This window comes from Eutrigla gurnardus (genome assembly GCF_963514095.1).
Source record: "Eutrigla gurnardus genome assembly, chromosome: 13".
Classification (NCBI taxonomy): Eukaryota; Metazoa; Chordata; class Actinopteri; order Perciformes; family Triglidae; genus Eutrigla; species Eutrigla gurnardus.
This window is the reverse complement of record NC_139936.1, coordinates 9,248,185-9,261,611: the sequence shown is the minus strand read 5'-3', so window position 1 is coordinate 9,261,611 and position 13,427 is coordinate 9,248,185. Positions and strand designations below refer to the sequence as shown.

Below are 13,427 nucleotides of genomic sequence, written 5' to 3'. Positions count from 1 at the left end.
TATTCCATACTATCCACATGGTTTAATGACATTATTTTTCTACTCTGCTGGGCACAGCAGGGTGGCACAGGGAATTAAGTGGCCATCCTTTCCCAAGATGAAGCAGACCCTGACCTCTGCCCTCACTACATAAGTAGGCAAGTGGATTTTCTATTTAATGGATGTCTAATGTATAATATTAGTATGCTTACTTACTGATGCAGGTGTATTTGGTATGTTCACCTGTATATTTCTCAGACTGTTTCTCATCCGCAGGGGCACTAGTTCTTAATCCTGCTCCACTGTACCCAGAGTCCTGCTGGCTTTATGTCCTACCGGGTACTTAATTGCATTCGCTTGGTGTCCAAGGTGTAAATCACTCCCTGATCGGAAACCAGCAGGGCTCTGTGTTCTGCCTGTGATGACCGATAACTACTGGGCCAAGGTGAGATCTAAGAAAGGCTGTTTTTTAACTTTTTTTTGCTTGTTTTTTTTTACAAATGTGCTTTTTAAATTAGTTTTAAATAACTTTCTGATTTGGAAAACAAACTTATTCCTCATAGATGACACCATTTCAAGGTCAATTAATACTTACATTAATACACAAAGGGGAGAAATCTCCTTCCGCATTATTCTCCTTTGTGCTTGAACGCCATGTAAACGAGACACCTGTTTTCCATCATTGTGGTAGGGGAGAAGAGAAATCTGATTTGCATGTAACCTGGTTTCTAATAGGCGATTGTGCCAACCTACCTCGTTTCTTGAGCGCATGTTAATGTACTGCTGAAGGAAACCATCTGCTGTGATGTTACTTTGAGGAATGTTATAATATCAGCAGCATCTAAATGAGTGGAAGGTATGAATGAAAGCTACAAGATAACAAACTAAACTCGGTGACGTGGAATAGTACACCTACAATATTCTGCCCTCTGTGATGAATGGCGAATTAGCCTTTAAACTGTCGTTCTAGAGAACAGAATAGTTTGCAGCGTTAAGATCAGCTCTGCAGACCTTTGCCTCCAGATTTAGATAACACTTCTAACCTTTAGAGTTAATCAGAGTAAACACCAGCTGGCACCCAGAAGGGTACTTGAAAACACAAATTGTGTATCTGGAATATTAAAACGCTGTAGTATACACTTTAGCGGGAAATTTACATAATTTTCTCAGAGAACATTTTTTCAATACTACAGTCGGTAAGTAACTGCTAACCCTCACGTCCAGCTGCTTCTCTGAGTTTCTTCATTAGCACATTATTTAAATGCAGGTAAACACCATCCTGTCTCACACAGGGCAAGGAAGTCCATCTTTCACATAGAAAACTTTGTCACCTTTTCAAATGTAGCATTGGTGCTATTATTTATTTGTTGACATTAATGTCAAATATGGTATACGTAATGCTAGACTAGTGCTGTAATAAAAATAAAAGTTTGATCATTGATAAAAAAGGAAGTTAATTCTTTGAAAAACAACAAAATTAAGTTTAGTAGAAAGAGTCCCGTCTCTTAATATATAATATTACCTTTATATTCACATGAGTTAATGAAATGATGGAGAAACAGGAAAGATAGAGAAACAGGAAAGATCACTGCAAAGGAAAGAGGCACAAGAAACTAATTATCACAAATTGTGACCTGTTTTCACCAGCATCAATGAGCATTAGGAGGAAGAGAAACGGAAGAAAAGAAGCAGTCAAAGACAATTAATTGCTGGAAAACAGTACCCTTGGCGTAGTGGGTCAGATGCTACCGCTGCGATGGCCCATTTGTGAAAGTAAAAACTTGGCATATAATGCCGTTTTACTTCATCTTAGTCAACTCTGTAAAGTAGGTTTTAACGGCTTTGCAACAGAAACTTGGTGCGAGGATAAGAAAATGTAAGACAAAGACAACTGTAGGGGATGCTGGGAGACGGAGGGAAACAGACTTACTTTAGCCAGCAGTGCCAGACGTTTTGGGATGATTTGAAAACTGCCGTGTGCTGCTTTTTGTAGTGTTCCCCTGTCTTCTTTTCTGTCTGAACGCAAACACTCACACACATTGCAATGAGGATATGAACGATAGACCTTGACATTTCAGCCTAATGAATGTAAAAAATAAATGAATGACTGTATTGTAGTATTGATGGATCTTCCTACCTCATACTGTCCTGGACTCGGAGCCTCTATCGATTCGTTGTTGAGGAAGAAGGATTTACGTTGAGCAGTGGAGCCAAAGCCTCCTTTCCTGGTTCTCTCTGCCTTTTTAAAACTCTCCCGAGCTCAACCATACTCGAACACGTTATAGGGCCCTGGACCTGCATGGAATACAGAAAGGTGAGATTGCTGTGTGTATTCCTGTAGAGAATGTTTTTATATAGTAATTTCCACTGTCCTGAGATGAATTGGTCCAAATAACCCCTTGGAGTGCTTACTTTTCATCAATGCTATTAGTTCTATTGGAACTTCTAGGGGTGTCAGGCACGCAGCCCACACCAGAACTGGCCCACCCAAGGGTTCAATCCTTCTCTTTTACAAGTGTGAAATTTGCAGTGCAGTCATTAATTCCAGTTTTTCATAACATTTTTGTGAAGAGGGTGGACCGGGTGGGGGTTGGACCGGGTCGGGATGGACCGGGTTGGGGTTGGACCGGGCTGTGCGTGCTGTCAGCGATGGTTCACCATCAATGATTGGGAAAAAGGCAAGTGTTGCAACATTTGAGACGTTGTATTTTGCATTAGGAAGCATTGTGTTGCAGGTCGTTAAGAAGGGATCATGTTGTGGAATTTGTTGTCTGAACCATTAACTTGATCCAAGCCAGATGGCTGAATCATTGTGGTTTGACAGAACATTACCCATGCTCTGTCAAACCACACCCAAGTCATGTGGTTAAGCCGAGGAACCTTGCTGAGTGTTGCTTTGATTTACAAGTGGAAACTGGACGATGAGCAGCTTCAGGTAAAATAACCTGTCGGACATTAAAATCCCAAAATACATGTGACAAACGTGTTGTGTATCCACTTTGATCTGTAAAGTCAAATGAACATGTGATTTGCAGTAAAGCGAGTACAGTGAGTAGAAGACTAATAATGTGGAAACACAGACATATTGTTGAAATTACAATTATTTTTTTATAACACGTCTCAGTCTGTTCATCATCTGTTTTGTAAATGAATTGTTCATTAATTGCGAACATTTAAGAATGTACTTGTACACTGCTAGAGAGAGAGTGAAGTTATTCATAGGTTGTTAGGCAATGGTTTTACTGGTTGGACCCACTTGAGATCAAATTAGGCTGTATGTGGGTGATGAACTAAAATAAGCCCCCCTGGTCATTTACATGGACTTACAGGGAAGACGAAGACATTAGACACATGTAGCGTAGGTGTAACTTTGGCATAGTATCTTTAATTCTGGCATTCTGCGTATGTAGTTTTGGCTTTCACTGCAAATGACGCCTGCGCTACACCTGCGCTACACCAAATTCCATATGGATATTTCATGTGTTACTGCTATTATAATAGCTGTCTCCTCAACAGCACAGTAGCGTGTCTGTATGTGTGAATGCCTGCTTTGGCAACAGCTTGAAAAGAAAATGCTCACAACACAGAAAAATGAATCGCCGTTTTTTCTCTCAACAAACTCAACAACTTAAGAAAACACTCACAAACCTTATCATAAATTTGACAAGTAGAATTAGTCTGGTTAAAAATAAAAGTTAAAAATAAAATAATAAGTTCTAAAATTCAAGTTAGATATCGATGATGAACTAAATATTTGTACTAAAACCAGAACAACAGAGTACAACCTCAGCAATAAAACAAATACACATCACATTTTGGTTTTATATTATATTATTGTATAGTATTCTGAGCTCCAATCTGAGCGGCAACTATGAAACATAAATTATTTAAACCTATTGAAGACTTTCAATCTGTGGCTTCAAAGGCTAAATGCAGGCGTAGAAAATGACTCATACCTAACAAAACACACTCTAAGGACGATACAAGCACACACACACACACACACACACACACACACACACACAATAACCACAAGAGAAGTCCCATTCAGTTAATTTCAAAATGTCAATACAAGCTGCTAAGTGGTACTTATTCTTAATAGTGACTTGTTAGATTGAATATAATTGCCACGCCAAGTTAATTTAAAAGAACATTGGTTGTTTGAAATGAAATAGAACAGGATTCAGACTTTGGAACCATAAAAAATGCAAATACTGTCCTTAGACATTATAAAGGTGACACTCAAGTGCCAATGATTTGCCAATGGATATCAAGAGACAAGCCTCAGTTATCAACTCTAGCAGTTAGATCCATTAAAGAAAATCTATTCATGTGTATGAAATCTATGCAAATTAAGGCTGCACTGAATGTCTTTTTTTTCTTTTCTTTTTACGTTCAAAGCTTCTCTTAAGGCTTTCGAATAAAGATTTAAATGTCTGGCTTCACATTTTATGATGTCATCCCCCTGAAAAAATGGCAAAAAATATGGTTTTGTCTGATTATGGTTATATTAATATAATTTATGGTCTTATTAGATTACTGCAGCAGAGACCGCTCTGTTAATACAGATGCAGGATTCCTCTTGTGTGAAGGAGGGGAGCAGTTTTTTTACCACAATGAAAGTGTTTTTGAAAGACTAAACGGCAACAAATATGAACTGAAAAGAAGAATATTTCATGATATAGAGACTATTACAAGGACGAGCACTGAGTGCCATGTTGCTTGATGTGTGTGTTAGAGAAAGCGGGATGGTGGAGAGACATGGATGGTCATGTTAGTTATTGCTCATAATAATTTGAATGACAACGTTATGAACAAAGCTTTGAACTATTCGGTGCAGCCCGGGCAAAAAGAAGCACCATTTTCTGTTAACAACGCTTGATCTCTCTAACAGGGAAAACTAAAATGCATTTGTGAAATGTAACTACATGTATCAAAGAGGAAATCACTTTGAACAGCATCCAAACTGAAAGCAGCAGAGATTGCCACACACACCACACACACACACACACACACACACACACACACACACACACACACACACACTGACCTGGTGTGGAGCATGTTTTGTGGTTCCGATTGAAGCGAACTGCGGTGATGCCAAATGGGCTTTTCATCACTCCCGTGGTCTTCTTCAGCAGCTCCAGGGCACACCGTCGGCCATTATACGCACCAACAGGTGGTGCCGCTTCTTTCATAGGGCTAAACCTCTAATGGAAGAAGATAAAGGGAGATACATATTAGAATAAGACACTGAAATTCTAGAATGTCATAAAAATAGCACTTTCTATTGATAAAACTGAGATCAGCACACCATTTTTAATTATTTGTTTAATTTCTATAACCTGGAACACCATAACAAACCCAACTGTGAACATTTGCTATGTCCACAGGAACAAATACTGACATCTCACAGTCAGAGGTAGCAAGCAGAGACAGAACCTGGACAAATACACCTGCAAACCAAAGCTTTTATTACTCACACTAGAAAGCTCAATTGTGAGGTAGAAGATGATCAATTGTTTGTTAATATTGTGTATATATATACGATATATATTACAGTCACTGTTTGTTTATTGTTGTTATTGTCCTCAATACTTTAGTCACCATGACAAATTCCTCGTTGGTGTAAAATCCTTCTTGGCAGCAGTCAGTTCAGATGACATTCAAACGATATAATTTAACCTTCTTCTTTTGGAAACATGCCAATCATTGATTTGCACGTTCCATTTAAACAAGATGCAGCCTATGGAAAATTAGTTGTGGGGTAATGAAAACGGTGTTAGTAATGCACAGTTGAGTTATTGAGCTTTTAGTCAAAAAGGAGAGATGAGGAAGCATAAAGAAGAAGAAGCAAAGATGGGCAGTGCAGCTGGGGAGGAAATGGAGAGAGGAGAAGTGTTTGGGTTTCAAACGGAGTGAATGTTAGAAGAAAAGAGGAGCGGGAGCTACACGACATGCAGTTTCAAGGCCAAAACAAACTGTGTTCATTCAAAGTCAAAGCCGGGGTTTGTGGCCATCTGTCAATCCGACGCTGCCCTACTGGCTTGGATTATGTCTTCCCTCTTGGAATTAGTGTCTGAGCTTCGTTAGCTTTTCACATACAGTGAGATAGGAGATGCCAAATGAACACTTTTGTTAATAATGCTAAGAGGCGTCATGTTGTCCACGCTAGGTACCTCGGTGGGTACCTCGGCGACAGAACGTCTTAACATCTGTTAATGTGAATTAATGACGACACGATGTGATGGAACAACAGAAGTAGTGTAATATGCCCCTTTTCACTGTTATGGTGAGTTTAGACTGGGGGGGCAATGTATTGTGTAGCTCTGGAACTATTCAAAGTAAAGGTATGAGTGAAGAAGCAATTAGAAGTTAAACATCTAAAAGAAGTTAAAGATGATGACGGGAGGATCGTAATTATTCTGGCTAAAGTCCATGGGAAAACAATATTATTAGCAAATACATATGCTTCAAATGGTGATGCTCCTGTGCTCTATGCTAATCTTGAATGCAAACGTATTGAAATGGGCAGCTATCCAATTATTTGAGCTGGGGATATGAATATTGTTATGGATGCAATATTTGAGAGAAGTGCCTCCAGTAAAACTAGACGCCACATTTTAGAATTCACAAAGTATGCTCTGCCTTGGGTTTTACAAGGATTGACTGTTTTTTTATTTCTAAGGAAACACTCCGATTTACAATGTCATGTAAATGGGAGTATTTGACAGAATAAAGGAATCACCAAGATGGATATTGAATTCATCCCTCCTGCAAGATGATGCCTTGAAGGCCATGTGCAAAACTCAGATTGATCTTTCCAGTGAAACAAATGTTGCTTCTGCCCTAGCAGGTACAACTTGGAAGCACTTAAAGCATTCATAAGGGGACATATAATTCAGTTTTCATCTCATAAGAAAAAAACAGAACCTGAGAAAAGCTTGCAGACTTGGAGAAAAATGTGGAAGGGGCCGAAGGAAAGCTGAAACTTTCTCTCTACAACAATTAAAGGCTAGTCTCACAGCTAAAACACAATCTGATACTTTCAAAGAGGGGCAAATTTGAATTGTTCACAGTATTTGGAAACGTTGGGCTTGTTACATTAAGCAACAGGAATCTTTTATTTTAGGAAGACTAGACCTCCCTACTTTGAAGGTAGATCAGTGCAAGACCCTCGATGCAGACACAATCCGCCCCGGATAGAACGTCTATGTCTAAGTTTAAGTTTCCCGTTGTTCCATCTCCTCCGGTCTCAGATGTTCCTCCTCCTGTCCCTGTGTGTTTTACTACTACCGTCTACTGTCTGCCCTGTCCCTAATTAGCTTCACCTGCGTCTCACCAGCCCTCGCTCCCTGTGTATAAACCATGTGAAGTCTGTTCCCTGTTGCTAGTTCGTATTAGTACTTTTGTCTAAGTGTCCAGCATTTTCTCTAGTGTTTGCCTTCCCTGTGATGTTGGATTTTGGCCAGTTTTTGCCTGACCCGTGTTTGACTTTATTTGCTTTGCTGGGTATCGTTTGAAAATGATTAATACCAATTCCTATCCCTTAAATATTGACCATAATGAGTATTAAGAAGAAGGAAATGGATACAGGAATAGAGGGGAGGAATTAAATAAGCAAAACAAAAGGAGGTTGGAACCTTAAAAAATAGCAAGATAAAAGAAGTAATAGAATGAGAGCTATGAAGATGTAGAAAGGAGAGAACAAAAATGGACAAGAGTAGTGGGAGCAAGGGCAAGGAGAATCGAGGAAAAGGCATGTTTTCAAAAGTGTGTGGTTGATGCTTTTATCTAACTAAATGGAAGGAGTCTCTGTCTTTATGTCTGTCCTATGATTTTCTCCACAACCATTAACCCAGTCCACTTCACACTTGGTGGGTGTCTTGCTGAAGACCCAAGGAAGTGCAGTGTGGAGTGCGTTTAGTGGTCCATTATGTACACTGTGTAGCATTTTGAGGAGGGACCCCTTTTAAATGTTACACCACCATGCTGAGCTCAGCTCGCTCTCCATCGATGTCCGTGTGAGTTTTTGCACCAAAATGATGATAATACTCCAGCAGTGCAAGGAGAACTATATGTCCTGGTAATGGACCTGCATTTCAATGATGAGTGTATTGCTAAGGAACCAAAGAGTGTCAAATGTGAAGTTGTTCTGATGAACAGTTCTCAAGAAAGCTGCAAGTAGTTACACTGGAGGCCAAGCAATTGGCCCATCCCGAATAAACAGGCATTGCACTAGTATTAGGAAATTGTCAAGTCAAAGAGAGGAGAGAGAGAGACGCAAGAGCTGGAAGATTCCAGCTGTTCCTCTTATCTTCCCCTCCCTCCCTCCTTCCTTTACTCCCTCCTTCCCTCGTTTCCTCCCCATCCGGCTGCAGGGTGTCAGTGTCAGATGGAGCTGGACTCACGTGGAGACGAAGATCTAAGAAAACTGTCGTTCTTAGTTCTGCATGGGAGATGACTTGTGTCACGTGTGCACGCACACACACACACACACACACACACGCGCGCACACACACACACACACACACACACACACACTCACTCACAGAGTTCCTGGGTGTCAGTGACGACATCAGAGGGTCGACGCACTAACACAACATGTGGCCAGGGAAATTAGGTCAGAGCAAACCATGACACACACACACACACACACACAAGCGCGCACACACACAAACACACGCACGCAGAGAGATCAAATGAACCCAAGAATCTTGCATCAGTTGTTTACACCAGGAAACTACCAAGATGTTTTATATTTCAGACCTCATTAAGGTAATTCAAGTGTGTGTGTGTGTGTGTGTGTGTGTGTGTGTGCTGAGTAGCATGCATGTCTGCAGTACTTGTAAACCTGTCTGTCATGTCTATGTCTGTCTACAGAGGAGATTCTCACATGTCTGAAATTGTGTGTGCGTGTGTGTAGCATGCACCGTTACATTGTGCGTGTGTGTAGCATGCACCGTTACATTGTGCGTGTGTGTAGCATGCACCGTTACATTGTGTGTGTGTGCAGCATGCACCGTTACATTGTGCGTGTGTGTTGGAGTAGTAATTAAAACATCAGTCAGACTTTCACAGGAGTGAATCCGTGGGGCAGTGCCGCAGAGGAATTCAGTCGTTCCTGAAACGTAAAACTACACATTTTCACATCCTTCATCTCTGCTCCTCTGAGCCTCTTAATAAACTCATCTTCACCCTCATCTGAAGCAACCCTCCACTCTCAGCACATCAATTAAACAAGCAAAGCCCAGCTCAATGTCTTGGATCTGTAACTTAATCTTAAATTTTCCATATTAAAACCCAGTCTCCCTTGAGAAATTGTAAATTGAATCCCATAGATTATGTCTTTTCAATATGGTGCGATTGTTTTCTTGTGTATTGTCTATTATGTATAGTAATATGACAAAATCTATGGATATAAATCTGTTCATCTTAAATCAATATTTGTGCATGATGATCTCCATCCCGGAATCAAGTCTGATCTGAAATATTACAGCAAATGCAAGCTTAAGACTTTGAATTACTTTTAAGCATAGCTATGAGGAGCGCCATGAGGTTACAAAGCCACTTGTTACAGACGGTACAAGCTACTGCTGTTTCTAAAAGCTGCACAATATTCTTATTAACACTGGATTAAATGGCAATGGATAATGTGACGTGTCGCTCATAGTAACAAACCTACAAAGAATTATCAGCCAACCGCAAAGATTTCCTCAGAAGTGTCCAAGTTTCCAAGTGTTTTACAACTATTTGTTCTGGTGTCATGATTTCACCAAAATCACCACCCAACTGTCTTTTAACTATTGGATTTACATTTGTCCGGTAACCAGAAACACAACACCCAATGAATCCTAATCTGTTGTAAATAGTCAACTGTTTGCTAAAGCCAAATTCCCACCACACGACTCTGAAGTCGTCAGATCGCTGCTCTGTTTTACACAACACAACATGCTGTCTTGTAATTAGGAGTCTTGAAGTCGTTGTGGTTTTCAAACTACTTGACTGACTGGCAACCGGGCCAAATCTCCAATGAGTATGTCTGATCTCCACTTTTTCAATACATTTTGCCTTTTGGACCTTGGAGTTATTGGTCAGTGGACCCTCTGTCTCGGCCGCCTCCCAGTCACCCCATCAACAACTCCATTTTACTGAATATGGTATGAGTAATTGCACCAATAATCTATTTAACTGGTGTCGGCACCACGGGGGTCATTGGGGTACAATGCTCTTCAAAATGAGCTTATTTGTTCATTATATTATAGTAAATATTAAATATGATAAACATGTCCTCCGGGGCCTGCATTACACATACACTTGCAGCCGGCCACTGAGGTGCTGCGTAATGCACAGAGAAATCAGCCAAAACAACGCTGTTTAAAACAACATGTATGACACATTTCATCAGAAAAAAACATGGATAGAGGAAGCTGCCGAGAGTGTGTGACGGGGGAAATGTGCTGCTGATGACATTAGTCTGCGTCCGCCGCGGGGTGTCTCTATAGCTGGTGGTGAGAGCTGAGAGTGTGCTGCAAGTAGAGCAATACAGAATGCCTGAGAGGCTTACTTCATTATACAGTACTCCATTATATTTTGATTTGTCACCTGCTGACACTGTATTTAACGGAGGAGGAAGAGTGCATGTCTGCGTTTGTGAAACAGGCAGAGCGTGTTCTTGTTGTGAGATGCACCGATGTAGACGCATCTTACTATCTAAACAAAACAACTTTCAAATAGCAGGAAAATACTGCGCCATGTTGTTGGTCAGTTGCACAATTGCTGCTGCCTCAAGGCAGCAATGCACCAACAATGCGCCTGACCACACCATTTGAACCATTTGCTACTTATACAATGTGGGAGCTGGGTAATTTGGTCTGAAACTACCTATAAAGTATGTCAATACAATAGGAAGGTGAAAGCAAAAACACCAAAACTGAAACAGACCATGGCTTGGTCTTGGAAGTGGCTTGAGGAAGAACCCGCTATATGTTGTTCTGTTTGGTCGTACCTCAGTCTGAGAGAGGAAGGGGCATGTGACCTTCGGAAGGTTACCACTGGACATCACAGGCTTCTCAAACTGACTTCTGACGTGGTCCTGGCCTGGACCAGGAACTCTCTGATGCAAAGCAGAAAGCAAGAAATGCACAATAAGTACAAGGTCATATTTGTAGTTAAGAGCTTTGGTAATATCACTTTTCATGTAGCTGTGTCCATTAGAAGATAAGGAGAGAGCATGAGGAAGCGAGAGAGACACTGAGAGGAAAAAGGGACAACAGTACTACTTTGATTTCTTTCCGTTTCTAAGGTAAATGAAGGGCACCGAGAGGGAGTAAAGACTATTATGAAGATAAACCAAATGAAAGACACAGCAGAGAAGAATGAAGCAATGCCAGACGAGTGAGCAACTTGTGAAAACCCAGAGCCAAGTGTGAAGAGAAAGCTGTTTCTTTCTCTGCTCTGCAATTAAGTCATTCATGTTTCAAAAGAAGACAGAAACTGGAAGCAAATCTAAACGTGTGTGCACGTTTGCTCTTTTCATAGACATACCAGACAAGCAAATTAAGACGACTGTGTTACAGTAATTACTGTGACTAGCAAACCAGCTACCAACACCAGAACTCACACTCACAGAGATGCTGACAGAAGCACACACATTCACAAACATCTGCACATTCTCTCGTGCAAAAACAGGACTTTAGCCTTTGTGGTAAACCAACAAGGGTGCTGGGCCAGGTCTGGTTTAACTAGGTCTGCAGGAAATCACCATGGATTCTGTGGCGCTTGTTAGCTGTTAGACCTAAATCTGGAGGGGGACCAGTAGTGATTTTCAGAACATGAAATGTCACATACAGTATGCACACAGTTGAGAAAATGATTTTCTTAGATTGCATGTTAATTAACAAATTGAGAGCCTATCCACACCAAATCTGAAACCTTATTTTGCCACATGATCAATAGATTTTCTTGGATTGGTTATAGACATGATACTGTTCATAACATCACACATTAGACTCATTGATCGGCTAATCTATTTAGTCTTGCTAAATAGTGTCCTCTTCAACAAACAAAGGAAGACAACAAACACAAAGATAACATCTTTGGAAGTATAGCAATTGAACTTGATAGTGAGGAGCCTAAACATACATTGTTGTCAAGGTAACGTATAGAGAGAGAACCATTCATTTACAAGTACTTTCGTTTATGTTTTGACATGGATGTTATATGCGTCAGAAATTATATGTAGCCGCTGTAAATGGTATACTATAAAACCTGGCCATATAGGAGAAGTGATAGCGTGAGATACATTATTATTGTTCTTGTTGTTGTTCGTATAATTATGTCTTTCTGTGAGAAATCCATGGAGCCCTGGAGGTAAAGTGACCATTATAAACTGACCATTAAGCCTTGTATTAAAGACCACGTATCACATATAATAAACACATACATAATATATATATACATATATATAATACATGCACAGATATATGATTCAGTCAAGTCATGAATGATGAAAGCCAGTGCAAAGAAGCTCAGCATTTACAGTTGTCACAATAACACACTTCCTTGGCGCCATCCATAGGAAATGTCACCACACTGTAACGTTTCTATACCGTATTGCAGATTTTCAGTAAGGAGACTCGTATAGAAATCTCCAGTTCCTCGAGCTGTGTGTGGGCTTATTATATTAAAAAGAACGATGATAACAAATATTACATCATGGTGCAAACCTTTTATTTTCGATGGCATGCACAGAACTCAAATGTTTGTCCTTGGTTTGAAAGGCTTGAACATATAAAAACATCAACAAATATTCTGTTTTTTCCATTTCATTCCGGATGTGAAAAGGCCTTTAGGACTAATGACACAGAGCGCAAGGCCAATTGTTTTGATTATTTTTAATTCCGTGCCAGACATCCTCGGAGACAAACATTCAACCTTTGCTTTTGATTGCAGGGATACATGCAATAATGGTTTGTTAGAGTGGTTTGCTCAGTCGTTGCCCTTGCCATGTCAGAATGCCAATTTAATGGGGGATTCCTACAAACAGACTCATAAACTATGGGACACCAGCAGCCCCAAACCATTAGAGGCAGACTGTCTGCTGATCCCTAGAAATAAAGGTGTTCGTCCTGAGCGTCCCCACTGTGGGTAATGATCCATCTGGCCAGTGTATGTGTGCGTGGGAGTACATGTGAGTTGAGGTGTCAGGCACTAATGATGACGTATGGAGGTGCAACCATCACTGTAGGGGGTCCAAATACAGCAGGGGCCAAACATACAATACAGAAGTTGTTGATTCAAAGTCACAGGATCACTTATAGTATGTCAGAAAATATTTCAGTGATTTTAGTAGCCATATATTTTATTTATAGAGCTAGAATGCAATGCACTGAGATGTCATGTATTATGAACTATGCATGATTACATAAAACTAAAATCTAAAAGTG

General features: G+C 40.3%; 1 protein-coding gene across 1 annotated transcript in view; it reads right to left on the bottom strand.

The window, feature by feature from the left end:
- stpg2 (sperm-tail PG-rich repeat containing 2) overlaps positions 1-13,427 on the bottom strand; it is a gene marked incomplete at its 5' end in the record, with an annotated part of 44,570 nt that overhangs the window by 24,870 nt on the left and 6,273 nt on the right. Inside the window, 6 exon segments of the mRNA XM_084025703.1 lie at positions 1,910-1,935; positions 1,938-1,995; positions 2,117-2,239; positions 2,243-2,274; positions 5,030-5,189; positions 10,988-11,095. Coding sequence (XP_083881829.1) covers positions 1,910-1,935; positions 1,938-1,995; positions 2,117-2,239; positions 2,243-2,274; positions 5,030-5,189; positions 10,988-11,095 — 507 coding nt within the window.